At 45.9% G+C, this 26,499-nt stretch overlaps 7 protein-coding genes across 7 annotated transcripts; 4 read left to right on the forward strand and 3 right to left on the reverse strand.

Moving 5' to 3' along the window:
- Positions 1 to 185: 185 nt before the first annotated feature.
- Positions 186 to 6,417, reverse strand: TREMEDRAFT_61650 (uncharacterized protein; the record flags this gene model as incomplete). Its single annotated transcript, XM_007004068.1, has 15 exons — positions 186 to 227; positions 493 to 747; positions 981 to 993; positions 1,039 to 1,165; positions 1,307 to 1,397; positions 1,528 to 1,585; positions 1,730 to 1,926; positions 2,166 to 2,410; positions 2,669 to 2,932; positions 3,137 to 4,471; positions 4,847 to 4,857; positions 4,981 to 5,342; positions 5,413 to 5,553; positions 5,601 to 5,996; positions 6,157 to 6,417. 15 exons carry the CDS (start codon positions 6,415 to 6,417, stop codon positions 186 to 188), a joined length of 3,798 nt encoding a protein of 1,265 aa, XP_007004130.1.
- A 2,092-nt stretch (positions 6,418 to 8,509) lies between these two features.
- On the forward strand, positions 8,510 to 10,646 carry TREMEDRAFT_61651 (uncharacterized protein; the record flags this gene model as incomplete). The annotated part of the gene is made up of 5 exons (XM_007004069.1): positions 8,510 to 8,654; positions 8,700 to 9,187; positions 9,235 to 9,858; positions 9,903 to 10,052; positions 10,098 to 10,646. 5 exons carry the CDS (start codon positions 8,510 to 8,512, stop codon positions 10,644 to 10,646), a joined length of 1,956 nt encoding a protein of 651 aa, XP_007004131.1.
- A 1,750-nt stretch (positions 10,647 to 12,396) lies between these two features.
- On the reverse strand, positions 12,397 to 12,958 carry TREMEDRAFT_23568 (uncharacterized protein; the record flags this gene model as incomplete). The annotated part of the gene is made up of 2 exons (XM_007003752.1): positions 12,397 to 12,581; positions 12,628 to 12,958. Coding segments are annotated over 2 exons (516 nt in total), but the record flags the coding sequence as incomplete, so codon positions are not given.
- Positions 12,959 to 14,940: 1,982 nt separating this feature from the next.
- Positions 14,941 to 17,429, forward strand: TREMEDRAFT_73645 (uncharacterized protein; the record flags this gene model as incomplete). The annotated part of the gene is made up of 3 exons (XM_007004279.1): positions 14,941 to 15,129; positions 15,268 to 15,343; positions 15,510 to 17,429. The coding sequence occupies exons 1-3, from the start codon at positions 15,017 to 15,019 to the stop codon at positions 17,427 to 17,429; spliced, it is 2,109 nt and encodes a 702-aa protein (XP_007004341.1). The 5' UTR covers positions 14,941 to 15,016.
- Positions 17,430 to 17,627: 198 nt separating this feature from the next.
- TREMEDRAFT_61654 (uncharacterized protein) lies at positions 17,628 to 20,210 on the reverse strand (the record flags this gene model as incomplete). Its single annotated transcript, XM_007004070.1, has 7 exons — positions 17,628 to 17,638; positions 17,753 to 18,308; positions 18,355 to 18,558; positions 18,730 to 19,076; positions 19,331 to 19,460; positions 19,508 to 19,651; positions 19,944 to 20,210. 7 exons carry the CDS (start codon positions 20,208 to 20,210, stop codon positions 17,628 to 17,630), a joined length of 1,659 nt encoding a protein of 552 aa, XP_007004132.1.
- A 291-nt stretch (positions 20,211 to 20,501) lies between these two features.
- TREMEDRAFT_30233 (uncharacterized protein) lies at positions 20,502 to 22,355 on the forward strand (the record flags this gene model as incomplete). The annotated part of the gene is made up of 8 exons (XM_007003847.1): positions 20,502 to 20,582; positions 20,662 to 20,780; positions 20,820 to 21,341; positions 21,435 to 21,521; positions 21,626 to 21,881; positions 21,921 to 21,993; positions 22,037 to 22,155; positions 22,218 to 22,355. The coding sequence occupies 8 exons, from the start codon at positions 20,502 to 20,504 to the stop codon at positions 22,353 to 22,355; spliced, it is 1,395 nt and encodes a 464-aa protein (XP_007003909.1).
- A 965-nt stretch (positions 22,356 to 23,320) lies between these two features.
- On the forward strand, positions 23,321 to 26,099 carry TREMEDRAFT_61656 (uncharacterized protein; the record flags this gene model as incomplete). The annotated part of the gene is made up of 3 exons (XM_007004071.1): positions 23,321 to 23,624; positions 23,898 to 25,272; positions 25,421 to 26,099. The coding sequence occupies 3 exons, from the start codon at positions 23,321 to 23,323 to the stop codon at positions 26,097 to 26,099; spliced, it is 2,358 nt and encodes a 785-aa protein (XP_007004133.1).
- Between the last annotated feature and the right edge of the window lie 400 nt (positions 26,100 to 26,499).

Genomic DNA, 26,499 nt, shown 5'->3' on the forward strand with positions numbered 1-26,499 from the left:
GTTTCGTGGGGTAGAGGTGAGAGCAAAGAGAAGTAGAGTGATCAGTAATACGGACATTTTTTTTGTCATTGTACAACAATGCATGCAAGTTTTTATCATACAAATAATGCTAGTATGCAATTGACACGATACGTGGTGAAAAACAGATGGTAGGACGGATGTATGCAATGAATTATTAAAATTGATCATAATGGTGGTAAGGGTCTTTTACACAATGGACAGATAGTCTAAGCAATCAGCTCACTTCGATCATCCCTGATCATTTCGAATTCCCAATGAGATGTTCAATCACGATTGAAAGTAAATGGGTGATGATCCATACCTGAGGTGATTTTCAACGAGTGGAGAAGAAGTTGTCATGGGTAATGATGGATGGAACATATTTTGGGTGAGAGACAGGTAATGGGATTGAAGTGCGAGGGAATGAGGATGGGGGTTAGATGGAATGGGGAAAAGAGAAAGAAGTATCGAGAAGAGATGGAAGAGACAAACCTTTATAGCTAACCATTGAGCAAGACATTTAGTATGAAACAAATGATGACAAGGTGATAAAGCATACGCTCTTCTACTTCCTAAACTATTGATCCCCAATCCTGTCAAAAGAGCTTCTGAAGCTCCTAATGTGGAAGAAGGAGAAGTGGAGACTTCTTCCATACATATAGAACATGTAGTTTCGAGCGAAGAAAGATTTTCGGGGTCTGAAGGAGGAAGAGGTGGATGGTAGTTGTACGATTCGACGGGTTTGTACTGTTCATCAGTCCACCTTGATTTATTATGTTGGGGATGTTGGCCAGCGGTGTCTGAGAAAGTTGAGTCAGAGTGGAGTAGTTTTGAGGTCGAAGTCAATTTGTGGTCACAGAAAGAAAGAAAAAGGAAGGGTTGATGTAGGTGATATGAAGAGGTGCAATAGATGCAGAGAGTGAGAGTGAGATAGGATATAAATGTGGTGGCATTGAAAGAGGTATTAAACATGCACATACAGATCGTGGTAAGCTACGTTTGTCAGCGTCGCTTGAAGAGTAGATAGAAAGAACGTACAAGAACGCAGGACCAAAACGTTCTTGTCCAAATAGAACAGCGATTTGAAATATCTGCCATAAAACTGTAGCCAAAATACCCTTGGACGGTTCGACGAAAAGTACGTTGTCAGGACATGCAAAGATATCTGAACGGTCAGCATCATAATCTTGGCAGCCTTTCATGACTAAAGACTGTAATTGCATTGGAGGCGGGATGCCGAAAGTGAACACTGAGATCGACGAAAAGTACTAGTGAAGAGAAAACGAGTGAGCAGGAAACAACTCACAAAGAGGAATAGCAAACCTTCCCAGAGTCGTTCCTATCATAAACCCATGATTTAACGCACCACTCGTTCCCCGTCGAGCATTACGATAGATCTGAGGGATCCAAAAACTATACATCGTGAAAAGCACGAATGGCATGAACATGGGTTGAAGGCGAATTGGAAATAAATCAAAAGGGTCATACGGCTAGAAGACTGATGATCAGTACGATATTTTGACTCACTCCGATGATACCACAGATTCTCAAATTGGTCATTGAACCATTTGTCTTGATGATTGAACTGGGAACATTTACGCTTCGCCACATGAGGGTGGAGGGGAAGAGAGGATATACTTCGGTATGAAGAGAGAAGTACAAAAAGAGAGAAACGTGCACAGACAGGAATGAGATGGGATAGATCCATCATGAGTCAGAAGACTTACACTTGAGAATCGGAGAGTCATTCAATGTCTGCTTGATCCTGTCCCAAGCGCTCAGCGAGGGTTCCATTTGAGTCGATTCCGATGCGTTCTGAACTGTTTGTGTTGCCGATTCGGACGGTCTAGTAGCGGTTGGTGGTCTAGGAGGAGGAGAGGGCTCTCTTTCGGGTGCTTGAATTCTATGTAAAAGAACGCAGTATCGCTAGACTTCAGCTTCATCCTCAAAGACCGTTACTCCTCGCCCGTATCAATTGACAGAGTAGCTTTTGCTTCTCTTCTTCGAAATACACTTCCATGGTCACGTGTCAGCCTCTGAAGAGATCGGACATTGACACATATGTGACATTCAAGTAAAATGAGCAAGCAAGGGAGATCACCCTCTTTATGACTTTGGAAGATGAAACATGATAAACGAGGTGATTGAGCGAAAGGACGACTGACAGGAGCGAATAAGACCGCGGAGCATAGAGCCAAGAAACCAGGTAAGAGCAATGGTATTGACGCCCTATTATCCGTTACGATGCCGACTATCACATGCGAAGAGAAAATCCACGAATCCAATATGGCCATCATGACGATTGACCATAGAGAGACTTTTGCCAAAGTGGATGGTGTCCGTGAAGATTCCATTTGTCTGATCAGTAGCATGAGAGTGATTAGTTGAGCGATGGTGGCGTATGCAGCGTCTGTGATTCAGCTGCTGCTCTATCATCGTCTCATCTTCCCGGTAGCCGGTGGTACATCAATTCCAGCTCTTACACCTTCAAGAATACAGACGTGATTGGGGTGATGACACATGTTTCCTTAAAATATCCTATCCGCGAGGAGTGGTTGAGCATAAAAGGGAACTGATTTAGGAGTGCGAGGTGTGGTCAAAGATGATGGAAAGTGGGATAACGAGACTTATGAAGAAGTTGGTAGAAGTGAGGGAATTGACGACTTACAATTCCCACTCTTTCGCCAGAAATCTTCAATCCCTAAACCTTTCCCTCCTTCCAAACCAAAAGCCCACCCACACTGATCGGCAATTACGACACCCCCTAATCCTATACCTTCCCAATATCTTGGCGGTCTCGGTAAACTCAGTCGTAATCCGGTTGGGTTCTGAAGTTCATCTTCATACAATTCGATCTCGGACTTGGTGCCATGGATGGAGAAGGGTGGTAAAGTGAAATGGATGTATAGAGGACAACTAGTTTGAGTTTGTTCTATCTTGTCAGCGAGACATCCCATTATCTTCCCCCTTTTCCCATGTTCCTGCTCAGAAGGAGACAGAGAATTCTTACCCATCTCTCGATTGAAGACCAAAGACTTGTCATGTTTCGTTGACATTGGGAATCATCGTTATGAACCTGACACGAACATGGGAGGATAGTGAATGTCATAAGAGATGGCGTTGAGAGAAAACTCACCCTCGGGTCTGACGTCGCTAAACAACAAATCCTCTTGTTTACTCTTCCAGTCTTTTTCCAACTCTCCCAACACTATCCATTTACTAACATTCCCACCATCACCTCCATCATTCAATATTCTTCCTGCCCATAACAAAGGTATATGTCTTATATCCACATTCTTCCCTTCCGGTAAACCATATAGTCCATAAGTCCCATTAGGCAGATAATGTAATCCATAGAAATTATATTCTAATGTATCTTTTCCAGCTGTCAAAGTGGCTGATCCTTTGATCCAAGTCCAATCTTCATTGTTCCATGTGGGATTGAGAGATGTTAAATTGAGAGTAGATGATAAAGTCTTTTCCCGAATGTTCATATCCCATCTAGTTGTATGTTCCCAATCCCATGATCCTCTTAATTCCAAAGCGAGGGTTTCGTTCCATTCCGTGTTCTCCCTCCGTAAATTCCGTCTAGACATCTTCTGTGAAACTTCTTCTGGTTTGCCCATTCTTGGTATTTTGATTGAAGGCACGAATCTTTTGACGATCCGCCGAGATATCTCTTTCCACGTTCCTTCTGGTATCTCATCTTCCTCGGGTAGGGAAGGGGGTGAATTGGGTTGAGATCCATATTCCGGATCAGTGTCTTCTGTGAGGATATCGTCAACAGATGGATAATGAGGACCAGAATTGACTTTTTCCGAACCTCCTTCGAAATCAACATCGGAAGAATCACCAGAATGGTGTGTATTCTCCTCGGTAATTTCTTCGAATATATCATCGGAAGGAGGAAAATGATCTGTTTGTAGTGGTCGTCCAACATAATGACTAGTGGATGTTGCTAAGTTTTCATCGTGGGAAGGGTCCAAGGTGTCGAGAGAAGGATGATGGGATAAAAAATGAGGTATCTCCACTCCATTGAAGAATTCTGACACTTGATCTTCTCCTGTGAAGGTTATAGGGTGTAATCGAGCAGATCGATAAAACCCAGTTATATTTCTCCAATGACCTTCATCTCCACCCCAAGGATGTATATATTTATTTGGTAACAATATCTCAGGTCTGATGATCGGAGGAGATGGTTCTGTCCAATTCCCAATCGTACCATTCAACAATCCTTGGTATTCTTCATAAGAAGTTCGAGCGAGATCCAATTGAGTGACACGATGTACAAATTCCCCATTGGGACCTAGGACAACTTCTTGCTCGGGGGCGTTACCGCCGGACATGAAGAAGAAGAAAGCGGTGAGGAAGAGCATGGAGCCTAGGGATGGACGGGGAGGAGGAGGGGCGAGGTCGGCGGTATTTTGGACGGAGGGGGAGGGTTGGGAGGGAGCAGGGGTGACATCGGGCTCTGGGGGAGAGGAGGACATGGTGGACAAGGAACAGAGAAGGAATGTTGTTGGGTACGTAGTATTTGGATTGACCTACGAGTGGAGTAAGTAAGAGGTAGTAATCGTAAGTACTGTAAGTACTCGTAGGTGATCTTAGAACTAGCTGGCACTGGTGGTATCTTCAATGTGGCATGTGGCGAAATGACAAGTTCTCTTCGACAAGGTCAGTCGAGAGATGTCTGCTATAATTTACACCGAGCATGTTGCGACTTGCATAAGGCAGAAGGGAAATAGAGACTGTCATGCTAAGAGAATGTCCATACATGCAAGAAATAAACATATTGACAGGCACTAAAGCTACAATCGTCTTTCCTTCTGTCTCCTTGCCGACATACGTGATGGTTGCCTAGAATGTCAGGGTATCGCTTCTCAAAATTCCAAAATTCGTTCTTGAGACATATATGCTCATATTTTTGTGACACTTAGATAGTAGCCTTGATCAACTCAGTCCACCTCCTCCCCTACCCACTCCTCTGTTTCTTGTGAATAATTCACACCGTAACCGCCTGCTTGACCTGTCCAGGTTTCGTCCCCTTGAGGACGATAAGTTCCCTGCCAATTGCTCGACCCGGGACCGGATGGAATGAGCATTTGACCGACACGAGGGAGAGACTGGGGATGTGGTTGATCGGCTGTGGTGGGGTACATGGTGGGGTTGTAATGATGTTCGTCCAGTTCAGGTTCATTTGTCATTTGAGGGGTCTCATGAGTGGTATGATGTTGATATGGAAGAGATTGTATTGAAAGATCTGAATGAGATGTTTGAGGTGTGCAATGATGAAGATCGTTATGGTATGATCCGGAGTGGACAAATGGAGAGGTGGAAGGAGCCTGTCAATTAGCTCTTTTCCAACATAGCATGAGATACAAGTAGGTGAAGGGATGAGGAGAAAAGACTGACCGAAGACGCTGAGTGGAGATTGCGATGAGAATGCGAAACGGGGGTTTGATATTGAGGCATACCGTGGGGAAGGGGGAAGGAAGAAGAGGTGGACATGGCAGAAATGCTAGTTGCCGTAGATGGCATAGATGGCATCGACTCCTAAGATGTCAGTCATCAGTACAATCACAATAGATCGGCAAGCTCACCTGCACTTGAGGATGACGAAGACCATACTCGATACCTGGCAGTCGTGGTGGTGAGTGACGAGTGAACTCCGTTTGTTCCACTTGACCATGTTCAGGCCGAGGTTCGGCTCGTTTTGTAGGGGGTGAGTTGTCCCTGTCCTCTTCAGGCGGACTGTAGAAGGATCCGGCTTCGACTGCGACGTCTAGCTGATGTGGCTGAAGCTCGCCAAAGTGTGCTCTGTATGCGTGTAGATGTCGCCGAAACTCGGCATTCTCAGCTCGTAAGAAATTATTGTCGGCCAATAACCGAGCGGCTGCCTCGTTGGGTGGGGTAGATTGAAGACGATACGTCAATGAATGGATATGCTGGGCGGCCGCTTCCATCTCAAGGTCATGACGGGCTACAGCTTCTTCGAGCTGATGTAGTCAGCGTAAGTCACAGGTGATGTATCTGCTCCAATCTTAACTTCTGCTCACAAAAGCCTGCTGAGTCATGACACTGGGTTCAGGCTTCACAGGGGAGAGAGGGAAGAATTTTGCTGATAAAAGAAAGCGAAGACAAATGGCAATCACTCACAGCTCTCAGATGGGCCTTTCTCTTCTCCCGATGCCTCCTCTGTGCAACGGCATTACGTGAGCGGCCTTCCTCCTCCTCGGACACTCTGCTAGACCTGTTGGGTCCTCGACGATTGGGAGGAGAAGGATCTTGATGAGGGTATGGCAACGCATTGTATGGTTGATACAATTGTGCAGACTGTGAGATTGGTATATGAAAACTTTGAGCCTGTTGAGGCTGTGGGATAGATTCGGGTCGAGCATAAGGATGTCCAGCGTTCATTTTCGTATACAGATGCGGTGAGGGGTAGGAATGATGAATCGACGAGGAGGAATGAGCAGTGTACCAAATGTCGAGAGATGAGGTTATGGTGTGGAGAATGTGGTTATTGACGCTGGTTGTGTTATAAAGTATTGAAAGCCAAGACGGGAAGACGATGTGTGGAGGACGGGTTCAAGCTAGTGGAAGAAGCGGCAAGGTGGCAATGAGATGACGGGAACGGGGTTAGTCGCCGGATCTGATCGAGTTTCAACTTGTTACCTAAGAGGTGATAACTTGCAACTTGATCGAGGTAGATTATAAATTGACGGGGAAGAATGACGAACAGACTAAAGGGGAATAGTATAGTGAGAAGGTGTAAGGGGTAGAAGGAGTTTCGTAAAGTATTGGTCTGTGGCTGATAATAGCCAAGTCGCAAATCGCAAGTCGTTGGGGTTAATGGTATGAAACCATGCCGAGCTGTGGGTAAACTTGGTGATAGAATCGAGTGTCCCGTCTTCGTCTTCTCTTTTTCGCTAATGTTTCAATCTACTTTTCTTGAGTGTGCCCGAGCCAATAACGAATTAGCGGTGTAGGATCTAGGAGCTAGGAGGAGGTGAGGGGTAAGAGTAGAGTGGAATTGATCGACCGGCTGTTGCTAGCCGTTAACTAAGATCGCGTAAAGAGATACGCTAGTCGCCGCTGAAACAATCGACCAATGGTCAATCTACATTCGCTCTTTTGGGACTCGCGCGCCAGTGTACCGTATCGCCTCGAGCCATCCGTCGCTCGTGGCAGTCGTAGAGTACTCTTCTTTAATCACTACCTCTTGTGTGTGTTGACGACGAAAGAGCCACGTGAAAGAAAGATGACTGGTGGCTCGTATACAAGAAGTCAAAGATATCAAACCTTGGGTTAGTCACCGAATAGCTTCCGTTCAAGTTGCCGCCGGTTGGGTGGGACATGTGCCATGACTTTCGTTCAGGATTCAGGGTGTTTCAAGATTCCATCAAAACCTTCCAATCCATGGGGTTTGGTTGATATTCGTCGATCCATGATGCTAACCTTGATACCTTTGCGTAGGGGGATATGTTCACGTGCAGGTATAAAATACCATCCTGTCCTGTCCACTTGCCACTTGATCGAATGATATCCTACGCGTATCGCCTTGATTCCAGGCCCTAGGCCCATGTCCATGCTGTCTTTTGCATGTTCATCCTATCAGAGCTCTAGGATCCAAGGAGTCGTACAATTGCCATCGCGCGGAATGGGACGGCGATCAGGGAAGACGCGACACTGCGACAGGGAACCGAAGAGTCAGTACCTGATCTTCACCTGCCATGGAACTTGAATTGCGGATCCCCAATTGACAACTTGGCGGCGCAACAGAACATTGTCCACTATGTCTCTCAAGGAACGAAGATGAAGCGGACCTTAGTCAGGGCGTAGCGGCTTGTGATAGCGACGCGAATCAGGGCGGAATGAAGGAGGTTTTCATGATCGACGATATCGTTTTTTTGTTGGGGAGCGAGAGGATCGGGTCTAAAGTCATGAACAAGGAGATCATACGTCTTAGGGGTCTTTGTATACCCATCGTCGATCGTCGAATAGGATGCGATATATTCAGTACCACCGTTATCTGACTTGTTCGGATCCTCTTACCCTTGCGTACGCCCTGGGAGAGGTGGAGTTCAGATGGCCAGATAATGGTTGAAGAGCGCTTCGAAGTACATTGCCTTTTGAAACTCCAGTACTGATCCGATAGTGGCGGTTGTATGAAGAGGATAGCGTGTCCCTTAACCTCGACCCCGAGCTGTCAGCTGCTAGCTGCTCACCTCGCGAGCCGCAGGTATTTCGCAGGATGTGAAATGAGTGTGAAATAGCCAGATCACACCTATTTCACACGTGCTGAAATTGAGAGACCACACAGTGTGAAATCGGTGTGAAACCTACAGTTTCACACCGATTTGACACTGTGTGATTTTGTGACGTGTGATTAGGGAATGAGCCACGCACGTCAGGGCTCATTATCATTGATCACGGGGCTCCGGCTCCCGGTACAATCGCCGAAATTGATGCATCAAATTCTTCTTCTCCCTCATTACATAGAACATCAATGAACCCACTCACACGTCCTTTCAGGCCGCCTGGTCGATCCAGTGACTCACCTAATGGTGCCCGGGTACCATGGCCAGGACAGGAGAGTCCCAATGCCGGCCCTTCGTCCATGCCCAGAGGTCCGCCAGTCAGAGGATTCGGTAGTGAGTTGTGCCAGAGGAATGTTATGAGCCCAGACTCACCGGCAGTGGTCCCACCTACGCCAGTCTCGCCCCTGGAGACAACGTCATCTTTGTCATTGGGAGCGACAACACCTTTCAGCCCAGTGGAATCTCCAACCAGTATGAGAATTTTACATATTGTTAGCAGTCAGCTGAGATCAAAAGAAAAAAGCTCTTTATCCGCCATACAAAGTCAATTCAGTCTACTACGTTCCGAATTGACCAAGATGATTACAGATGTTGAGACAAGGATACTAACTAGGGTTGACGCTGTGGAGAGGCGATTGAACGACATGACACAGTCCAAAGTGGAAGAGAGGGAGGAGTTACGGAGAAGTGTCACACGGATAGAGAACGATGTCGAAGAAAATTTTGGGGCGTTGAGGGATGACATTGATAAGTTGATGGAATCAGTGGAATCGTTAGAGGAAGATGCGACCAGAAGGGAAGAGAAGAAACCCATATTACACATCAGACGGAATATGGTACCTGTAGATCAGGCGAAGTCAGTGTCCGTGAGTTCCTCCTATATATCAGTCCAAAGAGAGATTTTGACTTGCAGGCGGTCATACATAGAGTAGTCGCTTTCCTGTATAACACAGAGGAGCGACCTTTCCCTAGCAGACCAGAGGATGACGAAGAATGGCCGACATTTGAAGATTCATCAGAGTTGGTCCTGCGGTTTGATTTTAATCAGCCGCCAGGACACCCTCACAATACCCAAGCTTTCGCGGGTGTTATGAAATGGATCGATCAGAACACAGATCAGTGGCCCGCTGATTATCCCGATTGTGTCAAAGCAAAAGAGGCGCCAAATTATGTTTTCCGAGATGCATTGAAGATATACTTCAACAATTTACGAAGAAAGTGGAAAATGGGAGATACCGAACAGGAAGACAGTCGGTTTGAAAGTGGGGAGTTTGAAGACAATTTATCGGAGGGCGGCGAAAGGAGAGAAGACAGGAATATAAGGAATGATGTCAGGACTCATATGACCGAAGATGTGGAAGAGATGAATGACGAATTCAATGCTGGACTCACGGAGATTGATCCAGAAGACATTGCCAGTTTGGCAAATGCGATGCTTGCCTCTTCATCCCAACGTCCTTCAGAGCCACCTGTCAGACTCAACCCTAACCTTATTGGGGGTCTTACCAAACAGGCACTGAGACGTCGGCGTGCTGCGGTACGTCAATCGCTTTAAATGTCAGTGGGGCACTGATCAGTCAGGTTGCAGAGTTGGTGAAAGTCCGACGTGTACGAATGCCACGATACTCCAGTGGAGTATACGAAATATTAGACGAGCCACACTCGCAAATGGTGGAATTTGGCAAGGAACCATTAAGGGAATGGGGGAATGATACCTGGATATCAGACATAGTAAATTGATCATTTTCAAATGGAATAAGACACTGACGTCCCAAGGTACGCAAGATTTTGATTGAAATCACCTCATTTGCCTTGCCCACCCAGTCTAAAAACGGAGACACGTCATATAGGGCCGGTCAGAAGGTTGGCGATGTGTGTGTCCCTCACCCCTTGTGGCAAAGGGGTGATCCCGCTAAACGGCTTCAGCAATGGCAGTTCAGCTCGTCATATCTTGAACGATATCGAGAGGCACACGTGAATGATATTGTGCCAACAAACGTCCCACTAGCCTTTGCTGAAGTACGAAGGATGAAATGGTATCTAGATCATCCAGAGAGACATACGAAAGGGACTCACGAAGAATCATCTAACAACTCGGCATCCCACTCAAGTTCTTCGTCACTCAAACGAAAGCGATCTGAATCGGTAAACTCACAAGACCAGGATGACCCATTGATTGGACTTGAAGGTCTTGATAATGCTCCCCCCAGACCTATCAGTCGAAGTCGAAGCCGTTCCCCACAGAAGCGCGTAAACCCCCTTCCCGCCATACCCGAAGAGAGTCAACAGCATGAGGAAGACGATTTTGGAGGTCTGTATGAGTAAGTAATAATAAGATTCATATACAGTTGTAAAATGTTACGTTAGTGAGGCTCATGTTGTTTCATCACATTATTGTCAGCATATGTCAGTATATTAGACTTCCGTATGTATCGCCCGCGCATGTTTGTCACATCGTATAAACATTGTACTGGTGATCAGCTTGACTCATCTCAGAGATTATAGAAGCGGTTTACCATTACTCCCAAACATCACCCTCATCAAACTCAATATCCTGCTCATTGTCGCCCTGTTGACGTCAGGCAAAACTCTAGTGATTGAAACAACCCACTTTGTTGAAAGATAGAACCACCAACCTCGGACCGGAGCGAGTTGTCACAGGCATTATTGCAACCGGTGAGATCAAAGAAGTTATTGGAATGATGGAGACTGTCTCATTGTCTGGTAGTTGCATCACTCGTTGACCCAAACCCACCGACCTTGGGCGTAAGCATTGTAATCATCTCACATGCCAGTCTGGTCTGCACTCACCGGTATGACCATGGAGTTACCAACTCATCTGATGGAGGGAGAAATCTTACTACTGCCAAGCAGATGTCAATATCGTCAACTTCCCCAAATATTGAAGGAAGCTTGACTCGAAGCAGTGTTTCAATCCGGCATGGCTCTTGCTCCATTTGATCGGTTTGAGCCATGGCCCACCGATCCCTCTGATTTCGCACATTGACTGATGAAGAGAACCTGGATTCAGCAAGATCCTAACCCCAAACGATACTGACCGGAAACCATTGCATCGAACTGTATGAAACTCATCATGACCTTTGCTTGGAAGGGCAATACCCTCGTCCCAAATAGCTGTTTCAGATCGTATCTTGAGCTCAGAAAACATGTGTTGAACATAATTTACAATGGGGATGTAGATATTACATTGGTGACGTCGGAGATCCAAAAACTTGGACATGGGAGGTGGGAGAACCATGTGCCTAGAGGTTGCTTTAGGCCTTGGTTCATTGACCAGCAAAGTTCCATCAACAACCGACGGCATTTTGTAAAAGCTGCGACGGATTGTATCAATGTCGTCAAGTTCATTCTCTGTCGCATCCGGAGCTGGATTTTCTAGAACGGAAGCCATGAGTTGTTGTTTGACCCATCGACGAGCTGCGGTTCCGGTCATCTGAACAATATCACCTTTAAAGTACCTTGTCCGAGCCAAGGTTCCATTATTCCGTTCGTAAGCCCATGTGGAATAAGCACCTACAGGTCCGTAGAGGCGTATAAAGTTCGAGTAATGCATCGATAAATGCCAGTTGATAGTCATTGGAAGCTTGGCGTCGACAAAGCTTCTACATGCTGAAGCAAGTAATTCTTGAGCGTCTTCTGCTTGTCGTAAAGATATTGTTCGAGAGAGGAGTGTTCGTAGTGCGGCCGTGAAATCCACTACGGCACGATAGATGAGTAAACGGTTGGGATGTTCTTCTGATGTTTGTATCTCGTCCGTCACTTCATCACGAAGAGCCATCCATAACGCAGTTGGCAAGACCGCCCGAATATGAGACCATTCAACTGCCTTAACAGCGCGGGGATCCACACCTCGAATTATCTGCCTGACAGCATCGCGTCCGAGTCTGCCGGTGTGAGAGGGCCATGTGACGTTGGTAAAAGCATTGTCAAAAGATGTGTATCGATCATTATCGCCTTCAGGGTTGTCCAGCAAGCCTGATCGTATGATCCAGACCACTAGAGATTTTGTCATACCTGATGATCAGAACATAACTCCACAGGTGACAAGCAACTTGCCTAACGCCACATTGTGCATTGCATCCGGTGGACAGAAAGCCGAGTGTTCAAAGCCAACCAGGGTGACCAATTCCGACCACCGAACACCATGCTTTTTCTCCAATCTTATCCGCTCTTCAGGCGATGAATCACGATGCTTTATCGCCGCCTTCAGTAACTCTGCAGGTTCGTGAAGGGGCAGATCTGATTTGATCAGATACATGGCAAAACATGACAATAGACTACTCACGCTTCCAATCATAAGCAGTGGCTGTCTTCAAATCACTCGTCTTGATCCTACAGTGGTTACAACAGTATTTGGCCGCGTGTCCGTAGCTACCCGCAATCTTCCTGGTAGCAGGCATGTCCGAGGAAGAGAACATCATTTGCATGAGAACTGGTTGCAGTTGATCATGACCGTAAACATTTGCCAGTATTCCTCGTTCCAAAATTTTGAGGTCGTCTACCAAGGGTTTCAACAGGTTATTGAGAGCGAGAGCCACAGGCTCTTTGGGTCCTGGCAGGACCAATGCAAGAATTGTCCACTCTCTCCTGAGGAAAATCTCACGGGGTAAATTGAGGATTGTAATGTAAACTGCTCCAATGGAACAGTTTTTCACATCTCTAACAGAAAACCTGTGCGCATCAACAATGTCACCAACCATAAGTGTACTTACCAATCCAAGTTGACAGCCCCAATCAGACCAAACTCCATGCCCACTAGTCGTTGAGGACCGCCAGGCTGCCATGAGTCGACAATTTCTCCTCCCAAAATATCCCTCCGTTTTTGAGAGTCCCTCGAGCGCCAAGCAGCCCCGTCAAAAATTCCTTCCATTGGCAAATCGGGATCTTGGTGGTGGTCAATGGGAATCGGGGGGCACACATTGACCTGATCTTCTTCTCCAGTGCGCCATTCCTTCAAATTACCCACAAAACACGGGTCTCGTAGGAAGCATCTGAGCATAGACGATGGCGGTGTGAATGGCATGATTTTTTGAGGCATTCGTTTTTGACCTTTCATTTGATACAGTAATTTGTGACAAATGCTTCCATTTGGATGGGGATGACCTTCTTCTGTAAGTTCGTTGATCGAGGCGATAGGACATATGAAACAACAAGTCTCGTCCGGACAGACTGCATACCTCTGGATAAGGGTATCGGGGTGAACTCCCAGACGGCTATAAGCTTCAAAAGGATCGGTTGTTGGTTTGGGTAAGGACTGGCCGCTGGCTCTTGCGGTAAGAGCATTGGATATCGTAAGGTTGAGGGCAACGGCTGCATGTGTACTACCTAAAATTGAAGCGATGGCAGCCTGTGTATACACTAACCGTTCACATTGGGAAAGGTCATGGTGGATAAAACGGTTGGTGACGGAAGGGAGTTGTTGTAGAGCTCGGATAATTTGGGGGTCTGGGGCGATTTGGGTGTCCGGCCCTTCGTGTAGATACTGTATGGGGTCCAGTGCTCGTCTGGCCCTGTCTCGTGCGGATTCATCATCTGAACCACCAGGCAAGCTGTTGACTTCTGAAAGACTGTCCGAATGGTAGTCGTCCCTTTCATCATCGGGGGAGTCTTGGTGATTCTCAACAACACTTTCACTTTGAGAGGGGGAAAGTTCATTTTCAACGCCAAAGTTGAGGTATTCGTCGAATGGAACATTGTCACTGAACTCGTCTTCGGAGGATTCACTGATACGCCTGGGGAGTGACCCCAACCTTGGAGTGTCTGGCCTTGCCGATGGACGTGAAGGACCTGCGTGATCGTTCTCAGGGGAGTTGAGGAGGGGGTGTGGTCGAGATACTGGCATCGACTCAGATAGCTGATCGCGACGCGTGTGAGCTTGACGAATGTCGCGGTGGACCATCTCATACCCTGATGGGTTCTTCCGGCATGATGAACATCGGCAAAATACTCGCTGTGGGGTCAGTGGTGCGCGCAAACCGTGTAGGGACAAGAAGGACTCACCTTTCTACCAGGCATAATGTCCTCTTAACGGTTCACTCTCGGAGAATTATGGTCCCCATGATTCATACAATTCCCGCCCTGCCCACCCTAGCTGGTCCTGGGATCCCGCAATTGTGTTCTGGTTGTTAGGGGTGAACTCGTGGAGTGTGCTAGGTGCTCGGAAGTTATAAGCGGTCTGTTGAGTGGTGTCTGCGGTGTTCAAAGAATATGAAGTAAGGATGGATGAGACTTTGAAGGTCAAATTTGTGTGATACCAGGAGCAAACGTGCCTATTATGGACATGAGTATGCATGCCTAACACAAACACCGTTCCACAGGTATTTCACACTTGTGGAAACCTCCCGGAAATCCGCCGAGGCTATTTCACACTCATTTCACGTCCTGCGAAATACCTGCGGCTCGCGAGGTGAGCTGCTTGTACGTTCAAGTAGCTAAGTACATGCTTTTCTCAGACCTCTCAACCCGCTGCGAAATTCCATGATTCTGGCGGAAACAAAATCCGACATTTCAATCAACCGTGGGAAAATATCGACTCAAGAAATCTGGCCAATGTCGAATGTTGAATGTTGCATGCAACCTTGAACGCTCAATCAATATACTACTTTAAAGTCCTCAGTCGCCGAGCACTGGCAAGAGAGTGAGCATATCGGCTCTGTTTCTACAGTACAAACGCAATGGCCGAGAATATCATTCCAGTTCCACCCGTCGCTCAACCATCCGGACACCCTCCTTCTCATCCTCCCCCGAAATTGTACATCCTGGACTACGGTGCTGGCAATGTGAGAAGGTGAGTGGTCCGACCATGTTCACCTACAAACCTCCTCTCGTCAGCGTTTGGATACCTTCCTATCAGAGAAGCGTATGAGATTGACATGGCCCACTTAGAGTAAATGATGTGGGATAGTGGACGTGTATTAATCTTTAGTCTGGCGAATTCCATCAAAAAGTTAGGATATGAGTTTGAATGGATCCGCGATATCTCTGATTTTGACAAAGCCGAGGTCAGTCATACAGTTGTACATCTCATGTACCCTTTCGTTTTCCCTCCTTGGGGTCTCACGAGATAAACCGCCAACTTTCTCAACTTTTCCACTGGCACAGGGTTGAGAAAGTGGATAACATACGGGCGTATGAATGAAGTAGCCTAAAAAATGTGCTGAGATCTAGAAACTCATCTTTCCCGGTGTGGGTGCATTCGGTCAAGCTACAACTTCGCTCCGAACTTCAGGCTACGACGAACCTCTTGGACGATACATTTCATCAGGTCGACCTTACTTTGGGATCTGTATTGGAATGCAAATGTTATTCACGACTTCTACCGAATCTCCCGGTGCTGAGGCATTGGGTGTGATACCTTTTCCGATCTCTAGGTTTACTTCGGATCTTCTCACCTCTATCGATGAAGCCGCGACCTCTCGAAGGACCGCTCATTCGTCGAGTTTATCAAATGGGACAAGCTTGCTGAATGATAAATCTGACGCAGACCCAAGTGGAGAAGAAAAGGGTATGGGTGGAGTTGAATGGAAAGGGGAGGAGAAGGGAAAAAGAAAAGCAGTTCCTCATATGGGTTGGAACAAAGCTTGGAAAGCATGGCAAGATGAAGATTCTACGTCGAACACGAAGGAAGAAACGCTAATGCTTGACGAAGACTATTATTTCGTTCATTCCTACGGTGCCATGTTGAAAACTCCTGAGGACGAAGAAATTATGAAACCTTACGCATACACTTTATCGAGGTATGGAGATGAAGTTTTTGTTTCTTCCGTCAAGGTTGGGAATGTATTCGGAACACAATTTCATCCTGAAAAATCTGGTCCGGCGGGATTAGATTTACTTCGACGATGGTTATCGATTCCTTCCTCTACTCTAACATCTCCTCCACTCATTTCCTTCCTTCCTTCTTCAAGCAGCCTCAATTCACACATCACAACTAATTACAATTCCAATTCTCAGCAAACGAACTATCAGACCATTTCGACTCACAATGAAAATACCTCGACCAATCCCGACATGTTGAAACTTCTTCCAAAAGGGAAATGGCAAAACACTGATCCTCACCCTCGACCCGGTACAGGTTTAACAAGTCGTATAGTCGCTTGTCTCGATGTTCGTTCCAACGATTCAGGAGATTTAGTAGTTACAAAAGGAGATCAATACGATGTTCGAGATTCATCTTCAAAACACGTTAGGAATTTAGGTTTACCAGTTTCACTCTCTCAAAGATATTATCAATCAGGAGCGGATGAAATTTGTTTTCTCAACATCACTTCATTTCGTTCTTCAGCATTAAGAGATCAACCAATGTTAGATGTAGTACGTTCTGCTGCCGAAACAGTTTTCGTACCTTTGACTGTTGGTGGTGGAATAAGAGATACAATAGATCCGGATGGTACGAAAAGAAGTGCATTAGAAGTCGCTGGTATTTATTTCAGAAGTGGTGCTGATAAAGTATCAATCGGTAGTGATGCTGTTTCTTCCGTAAAAGAATTACTTCAACGTGAAAAACAAGGAATCGATGGATTGACGGGAAAAACAAGTATAGAAACTATCGCTAAAGCATATGGATCACAAGCTGTCGTAGTTTCTGTAGATCCTAGGAGAGTATATGTGGATACGAATGATTCCAATTGGATGGACAATTTTCCAAAAGAACATTTGGATTGTTTAGTTTTTGGTGATAAAGCTAAAAGTAATACGAAAAATGAAGAAAAAGAAAAAGTTTGGTGGTATGCTTGTACTATTGCAGGAGGTAGAGAAACTACGGATTTAGATGTGATACAACTTGTTAAAGGAGTTGAAAAATTAGGTGCGGGAGAAATATTATTAAATTCTGTTGATAGGGATGGTTCGGGCAAAGGTTTCGATTTGGATTTAATCAATTTGGTTAAGAAGAATGTTGGGATTCCAGTGGTCAGTAGTAGTGGAGCTGGATCGAGTGAAGATTTCGTACAGGTTTTCAAAGAAACTGGTACGGAAGCGGCTTTAGCTGCTGGGATATTTCATAGAGAAGAGGTTGGGATAGATGAGGTTAAGGAGGCTTTGGAGAAGCAAGGTGTAGCTGTGAGAAGGATCGAGATGGGTCAATAGGGTGATTTAGTGTGGTTTCAATTGAATAGCGATGAATGCATTAATGACTAGAGACATTTTAGAAATTATATTGTAAAGGAAGGTACTTACTTGGTAGCTATTATCTTATTCAATCTTTGCATCCGCCAGGGATCACAAACTTCATTTCTATCCTTTCGTACGTCCGTAGACAAGAACAAGTTTATTACGGGACATATATTAGCGACGTTCTGCGGATCAGTTTTTCATATTTGAAGGATCTATGAAAGAGCAGTGGGTGTGGGATCTGACAGAGAAAGTGTTAGACGAAGATTACCAAAAAAGAAGAATCTCATATTACTCACTCGAACAAAACTTGACCAAAGCAGCTCTCAAAGCCTGACCAGCTTTCTCTACATCTTTCTTCCCCATAGCAGCACTAACACAAACTTTCAGACTAGGTTCAGGTTCGAAAGTTTCTTGTCCTCTTAAACGTCTAGCTCGAGTGATCAAAATACTTCCATTAGTCTGAACTTCATCCACCACATCTTGTAACAAAGCTTCTTCTTCCTCCACTGTCGATGGAGGGTTCAATAAGAAGATATACATCAACGCCGAACTGGGATGAGAAGGGATTTGAATGATAGCGTCTTTATTTGGTGTTTGAGCTCCTATGGGTATAGATTCTGTGGAACTGGCCGAAGATGGTAAAACAGGGAGAGAAGGTCGTGGTGAAGAAATTGGAGGGACAGAAGGGACAGCTTCAAGTTTCGATAATTGAGCTCGGAAAGTGAGTACGTTGGATTGAAGAGTAGTGAATAATGTTGGGGTGGTAAGAAGGATCGAAAGTGCTGTTGAGGATGTTGTTGTCAATAAAGCTGGAAGAGAAGCAGAAAAGACAGAAGCAGAAGAATTGATACGCTGCAATGTCAATGATTTTATATTGTTGGATGAGGAATGGACTTACCTGATGAGAACAAACTACAGATGATCCTGCACAAAATCCACCTCCTGTTCCAAACGAACTTGCCATTGAACCGAATATCATATCTACTTCCGCGGCTGGTACGCCGTAATATTCCGTGAGACCCTTACCATGGGCACCGACCATTCCGATAGAGTAAGTTTCGTCAAGCATCAAGCGGTATTTGAATTTTTTCTTCAATTCCATCTTTCTTATCAGCTGTCATTCGCTCAATACAAATCCCCTCCTTGTCTTTTCACAAAGCTTTCTCATATGCTTGACGATACATGCAATACGTTACTGCCAACACCATTCACGAGGAGGCTAATAAAGAAAACAGAAAGGTGAATGAGAGCGAAGGAGGAAACAATCACTGACCACTTTGGGAAGGTCCAACAACATTCCATCATTTTCGAATATCCCCTCAGCCACAATAAATTTCTTTGTCAATTTTCCGCCTTTACGTTTCAAATCTCTCTCTACGCTTTGCAACACTTTTTCCAAATCCGCCATATCTCCATGTGCAAACCATCGTATTGTTGATCGAGAAATTTGAAGACCTTTCTGAATGGCAAAGTTACATCCACGATCAGCGACGATTATGTCACCTCGTTTGGCGAAAGCGGGGATGCAGGATGAGACAGCTGCGAAACCTTGAGCATAGGTGATGGATGATTCTGTGCCGATGAAATTGGCCAATTCTTGTTCGAAATCCATGTGAACGTCTGGCCATCAGGTCTTCATTCAACAACCACCGTCTACCCTGTCATTGTATTATATGTCCTCTGAGTGTCGCAGTGAACACGCTGTACAGCCACAATTGACTTACAGCCAGCGCCCAGTCGGATATCTGACCTGTCCCGAATGTATCAGGTCAATAGCGAGGGTGTAAGTCAGGTAAGACAAGGATATTTGCTGAATGAAGAAAAGGGCATAGGATATGGAAAGAAGAGAGAAACGAGAATAAGTGAATACCCACCAATGTAACCATAGAAACCAGCAGGGCCACAAGTTCCAACTCCGTACGAATGTAGAGTTTCCACTGCGACCTGCTTCAACCTTTCATTCTCCACCAATCCCGTCCAATTCGGAGTGACCATATTGAGTAGCTAGCCATCAGTCTCAGCCCAATTTTGTGGGCAATGATAGGACTTACAGACTTGCCAGTGGGAGAAGTCTTCACTTTAATACCGTTAGGACCGTAGATGGTAGGTACTGTAGGGAGTATCATAGCGTCTAATTCGTTTGGTTCTTCGACGAGAGCAACGGGTTGCCAGTCATCTACCAATTCATCTATTTCCTACTGGTCAGTATACGTGAAATTTATTTGGCTCCATATCCGCTCTTCACTCGTATGGGGTCCTACACTCAATGCCGTCGATCCTTCTCCTCGATCACACCAAGTCATCCATTCACCAACTACTCGTTACTCCCTCATTTCTCTTCCCCTCCTCGCAATCCCCTTGGATAGCATTCATATTCCTCATACCCACATCCACTGGCAACACTTCTCACCATAGTCCTCAAAAGACAGTGGGGAAGCTGGACCTATAGGTCCTGGAGAAAACTGATGAAATGATCTCACTACTCACCTTCGCAGTCAACTTTATAAAACTTTTTCCCTCCGCTTCTCCACCCGTTCTCCTCTGCAAAAGTGTCCTGACGGCAAAAGCCAACAACAAGACCTCTAGCAAACTCCTATATGGATCATCCTGATAACTGCTTTTGATGTATCGGACGATGATGGGAGATCCGGGGATCCGATGGAAAAGACTCTGTAGGGTCAAGAATGCACTGGAGAGGAGAGAGAGGAGAGGTATGAGAGGTGTAGGTATTTCAGTTGGTGCTGTGGATGACATCCTGTGTGTTCTCGTAGATCTCGCTGGTGTCTTGATCACCTACTTTGGATCTTGTTTGGGCTTGTGGTCGTCGTTCAAGTCTCTTAGAAGCTAAAGAGCAGCGCAGACCGAAGCACGAGCCAAGTGCCACATTCGGGGTTTGTAATCTACCGGCCACGTGCTTATATTGGGGCTCCGCATTCTTCGTGCTGCACTTCCAGTGGTCGAACGGAGATGGATGATGGCATTGAACACAAAGATTCGACAATAGTCAGGAGTGACTGGAAGTGATCAACAAGCGAGAGTTCAGAAATGAGTCAATTCGACTCACCGGAAGAGAGACATCATTGGAGGTCGGTGGTAAATGCTTTCGACCATTATATGCGATATCACGTCAGTCCCCCTTCCTCTCAACTTGCTCTTTCCACCATGGAATGGACCTAAGCCGGGGATCGGATAGACTGACAAGTAGCTCTCCGCCAATCAAGCGAGAAGAATGTCATTTCTATCCCTCAAATCTGAAGATAAAATCTTACTAGACTCTCTTGGTTACAGAGACAAGCTCAACGCTGTTGATGAGGCCATACGTCGGTCAGTGGGGTCTGAATCTGGAGTAGGACTGACGAATAGGAATGCAGAGTTCATAGATGAGATGTTGGACGATCCTCTATTTAACGACTTCCTCATTCAAGACCACGAAGCTCATTTCGAGAATGGAGCTCAACTCTACCCTGGAGACGATCATACCCACTCTCAATCTCATTCACAGGACCATCATTCCCATTCTCACGACCAAGACCATCACTCACACTCTCACTTACATGATCCGGACGATCACGCCCAGACGTCGACAACACACGATCACAGTCATTCACATCAAATGGACGTCGCTACCTCGACTTCAAAAGAAGCAAGCTTGGGGCAGAGAGAATCCGACTCATCACAGGACAAAATAAGATCAACCCTTCGTTCACTTGTACGTGACTGGTCAGCGGAAGGAGCAGAAGAGAGGAGAGCTTGCTATGATCCATGTTTGGCAGCTCTCGAAAGACACTACCAGCGTCTCAGTGTTGTTGAGAAAAACCGGGTGAAGGTGTTGGTGCCTGGGTGTGGGCTGGGCAGATTGGCCTTGGAGATAGCTGCCAGAGATAGGTTCTCTTAGCTCTTCGTCGTCATATGTCCATATCCCCTTCTACATCTCACAAGAAGACGAAATTAGGAATTCAAACAACATGTGAATGAGAGTGGAGGAACTGATAAAACAGGTTTCGCCTCGGAGGGCAACGAATTTTCGGTGTATCAACTTCTCGTCTCCAACTACATGCTCAATCAGTGAGTCATCCACTTTACACTCTGTCCATTACATCACTGCCTGGTACTCGTTTCTTCTCAGAAAGCTAGCCATTCATGGCGCGTAGATGTTGGCTGATCAGTAGGGTGACTACTCCCCATCAACATACCATCTACCCTCACGTTCACTCTTGGTCCAATCACCTCACCACTCAGCATCACCTACTCCGCCCGATCAGTATCCCAGATGTCGCCGCACCAGACTTGCTTTCCGCTGGAAAAAATGGACCTTTTTCTCTCTCCGCCGGTGATTTTGAAGATATCTATGGCCCTAAAGCATGGGAGAATGGTGAGCAAAGGGGCTCATGGGGGGCCGTCGTCACCTGCTTCTTCCTCGATTGTGTGAGTCTTTCTGCGTCGGCGGACTGCATCTGATTCTAGGCAAGGAATGTCGTCAAGTATCTGAGGATCATTCATGAGTTATTGGCAGAGGATGGAATCTGGATCAACATAGGTCTGCATATTCACAGCCCATGATGGGGGATGCTGACGTCAAGGACCCTTGCTATGGCACTATGAGAACTCGCCGGTCACTTCGCCAGAAGGTGAGGGATCTATTGAGTTGTCATTGGACGAGGTCAAGGCTTTGGCCAGAAAGATAGGATTTGAGCTAAATGTATGTACCTTCCAGGAGGAAGTTCTGCCATGAGACTCGTCAGATCTGGAGTTAACAGACAGGATGAGAAGATGATACCGACGACATACACCAGCATCGCCGAGGGAATGTTGGAGTATCGCTACAACGTACGGTGTCTATTCTTGGAGCGGAAGGCTTGGCTAATTCTCAGGCGGCTTTTGGACAGCTACAAAGTGTAAACCACCTCCATGACATCCTGAGAGTCTACTCTAGGGGTTGGGGTAGATTACAGGACATGGGAACACATGCATGCACTAATCAAGCCGACGGCGTTACGTCAGTCCGTATAGTAGTCGGTGGTAACATGCGTCTACCAGCTGCCGGTTTCTTTCGTGTCTAAGCTAGTCGGGGTTTCCCCGGGGGCATCCGTGGTAGGGCAAGAGAGCAGAGTGTAGAAGGCGGAATCTCTGAGCGGTTTGAAACCTTGTGACCACCGGGTGAAGAGAACCGGAGTGTCTACCTCGTACACCCTCGGCCTTCGGTCCTCAATCCATCTCACTTCTCTTCTCCGTTTTTCTCATCCATTCACTCATTACCCCTTACATTCCTGCCTTTGAGCGGTCTGACACTATCAACAAGTGAACAAGTGACAGATCACTTTCGTCACCATCATCTACCATTCGACGATCCCGATCCCGATCCCATCACGATCACCGGTGTCCGCACGGCCGAAGTGGAAACAGAGACACTTTACAAAGTTACCGGTGAACGGAGAGATCAGAACACATGGGGGACATGCGCCTTACTCGCGGTCTACCTTTGGTCTAAAACATTCTCCCCACAGATTTTGACAGATTCAATTTCGTCCGACGACAGACAACAATTTCGTTTACGGTGGGGGGTGCGTTTCAAAGTACTTGTCCTCTTACATCTCTATACCACTTACAACAACGGAGCGTCATCTACTTATCCATGATCCATGATCTGTTCAGATACCCCCCCTTCAGTTCATTCATTCCATACCCAATCGCTCTCACACGAAAAATACCTTCATGGGAAAATCACAGAAATAAGGAAGATAAGACGATAGAACAGTACGCCTAGGACTTGTTTTTTTGTCATTCTTAAACATCATTTGGATGATTCGACATACATCATTTCCTTGAACATATCCATCAATATCTTGATTGACGATTGAAGAAACATGTCTCAAACTTCCACTCGAGCACCTTCTAGGACACCTTCATCAACACCTGTATTCCCGGCAACTCAACACACCAGCAATGCTACTGTCAACGGAGGACATAAAACTTTAGCACATCATCAACATACCACTCGAGCAGCTTACAAGTTAGCACACTTGTTCGATTCGACTAATAAATATGCGGTGTTTCAAACTACTGTGTGGATACATGATATGGGAAATGTACCACAAATGGACGGACAATTTGCTGTTCGTTGGAAGTTTCGAGGCAAGAGGGCTAGGGGATATGAGGGTGTTACTCAATGTGGGTTATTGCGTCATCTTCAAATTTCGTCTTGCATCTTGCAGTTCGGACCACCACTTCTTTTTTGTTTCTCACTGTCAAATCCACTTCACCCTCTGGTCAGCTTGAACCTGTCTCTGACCATCGATAATACATCATGGGCGTTTGTAACATGTTTTAGAGTCCCGCATCAACTGCAACAACCCGCTCCTGCTTTCAGAACTGCAGCTTTCAGAAATTGTCTATCGGAAGGTAGTACTGAGAGGGAGCGTGTGATTCATACTGACGAAACAGCTCATACCACTCCCACCCCCAAACCATCACTTCCAAATCTCAAACTGTCTCAACCAGGTCAATCGGCTAGTTCACTATCTGTCAATTCATTCTCCTCGACCGCATCATCTCCCATTGCTCCCATGTCCCGACCGGCATACTCATCCACCACACCTGCCTTAGGCTATGGTCTTCCCGGAAGAGCCAGTACCACACCTCAAACTTTCACACCTGTCGGAGTTTTGCCGTCATCTCGAGCTCCATCCCGGATTGCGGAGAAGAAAACATCGGATCCTACTCCTCTGCGACAGAGCACCAAGCCTGGGGGAAACCCCATCAACCTTACAGATTCCCCAAAAGAGATCAAATCTCCTAACATGACAAGTCCTCTTGATCCCATCAATCCAAGACTACGAAAAGCAAGTGATGAGACTACCGCTAGTGGGAGAACGGTTGGTAGTGGGAGTAGTACCTCCACATCCGGACCTAGTAGGCCTCCTTCTTCATCAACAAGCGGTTCACTCTTACCTCCCATTCACGCTTCTTCTCTTCCAGTTTCACATCTACGTCCACCTTCTCTCATGTCGGTCGGTTCATCACAATCTCATCTCTCTGTCCCATTCCCTCGCACGGTGAATCGACCTCCAGTTCGTTCCGGTACCGTCCCATCCACTTCAACAATTGTCGATCCTCTGCCAAACTCATCAGAACCACTCAATTCTAATATTCGGAATGGGATATCCCGGACATCATCTCATAACCCTCCATCTCCTATCATCCCCAGTCCCACCACTTCTTTACGTCCTGATCAAACTCGTCAACGATCAACATCAGGAGTATCTGTTACCTCCTTTCGATCCATACACGCTCCTCTCCCCCGACCCAACTTTTCTACCGAGAGAAAAGGAGTAACACCTCCCGCTCAAGTCTCGGCTGTTGATCATTCATGCACTTGGGATTTCCAATTACAACACCTACTTCGATTACCTGTGGGAAAACTACCAGCTAAACCACCTAGCAAAGATTCTTCCAGTTCAGCATCGTTACGTCCACCATTATTGGGATTCGGACCTCTGTCAGATTCAGGCATGCGAATTGAAGTGGAACAAATGTTGGTTTCTGGAGCTACATCATCTGCACCTGCTCAAGCGGCAGATACGGATAGCGTGGCCAGTGTGCTCGCTGCTGCTCATCACGCCCAGAGACTCCCAGGTAACCCAAGTGAAGCGGGGAAGAGAGGTGAAAAAGAGAGTTATGGTTGGGTAGATATCGATTTGGCCATGTTTGCTGGGAGGGGAAGAGTGACGAGAAGGTTTTTGTTACAGGGTAGGACGAATGCTTTGGTCAAGTTGACTGTGGAAATGAAATTTATGGGTGGTGAGGAGAAATGGACGGCGTAAGTCTACGTATTTTGAGCTTGCTCAATCTCTCATATCTTTTCCCACGGGATAACTTCATTTGAACCCCTTTACCTTCTCCTTATATTTCTCCGTTACAAGTAACTCGCTTGATCCGACGCGGTATAAACTAGTACTAATTCCCAGCCCACCACTTGGAGAAGGTCAACACGTAGCTGGACCCAACGAACTCCTCCCTTCCGATCCACATGATCGTCATGACCTTACATTGATACATACATGTCGATCTGATTCTTCCGATTCTTCTCTTTTTTCCGGTCAAAAAACACCTTCACACACTTCACTGTCTTCTTCTCGTGATATGAATTGTGATCCTATGATCCTTCCTCCTCTTAACCAACGATCATCAGGATATAAAACATATGATCATCATTTAAAACCTTCATCTTCTTTTAATTCTTCACCTCGTTTAAATTCCCCTCATCATCATCCACAACATCAACATCAACATCAACATCATGTACATGGACATAGTAGGGATTTAGCTCCTGAAACAGTTATAGAATCTATTTTCAATCCTTTCCCAGGTAAAGAAGAAGGACCTTTTTCTTATCTCATCAATAAAGATATGACCGAGGAGAAATTGGTTGAAGAACCTGGTGAATTGGAAGGAAAGGAGAATGGTTTAGTCATGATGAATGGTGATGTTGGATTACTGGATGGTGGGAAAGAAAGGGTTGGAAAGATGGGTCAGAAAGAAAGGGAAGAAGAGAGAAATAGACGATTTGGGTTTAGGAGAAGGATTAGAGATAGGAAAGATAGAGAAACGGGTAATGAAAGAGCTCATGTGGTCATTGCTACTTGATTCTTTGTGAGAAGGTTTTTGAAACAACATAAAAAACTTGGGGATACTTGTGTGGGCGTCGGTCAATACCAAGGTTTTGAGTGAACTGTTAATGGTTAATGGTTAGTGGTTCATTAGTGGAGTAGGATTCTTGGATAGAGATGAAGATAGATATGTTGTATTCCAATATAAATTGAGCTTATTCTGAGGAAATGCAAATTTACCCATTCTTCCAAATTCTTCCTCACTATTTACTTATCCTCACATTTCTATTATTAACGTTGATTAGGAGGCAGAGGTACCTTATACGTATACCGCTACGAAACGTTTGCGTCCAATATCCAATCAGATATTAGCGATTGTTTCGTTGCTCTACTAACGTTATCAAGAGTTGTAAAATCAAGAAATTCATATTCTATAG

This window comes from Tremella mesenterica (assembly GCF_000271645.1).
Source record: "Tremella mesenterica DSM 1558 unplaced genomic scaffold TREMEscaffold_4, whole genome shotgun sequence".
In the NCBI taxonomy this organism is placed as follows: Eukaryota; Fungi; Basidiomycota; class Tremellomycetes; order Tremellales; family Tremellaceae; genus Tremella; species Tremella mesenterica.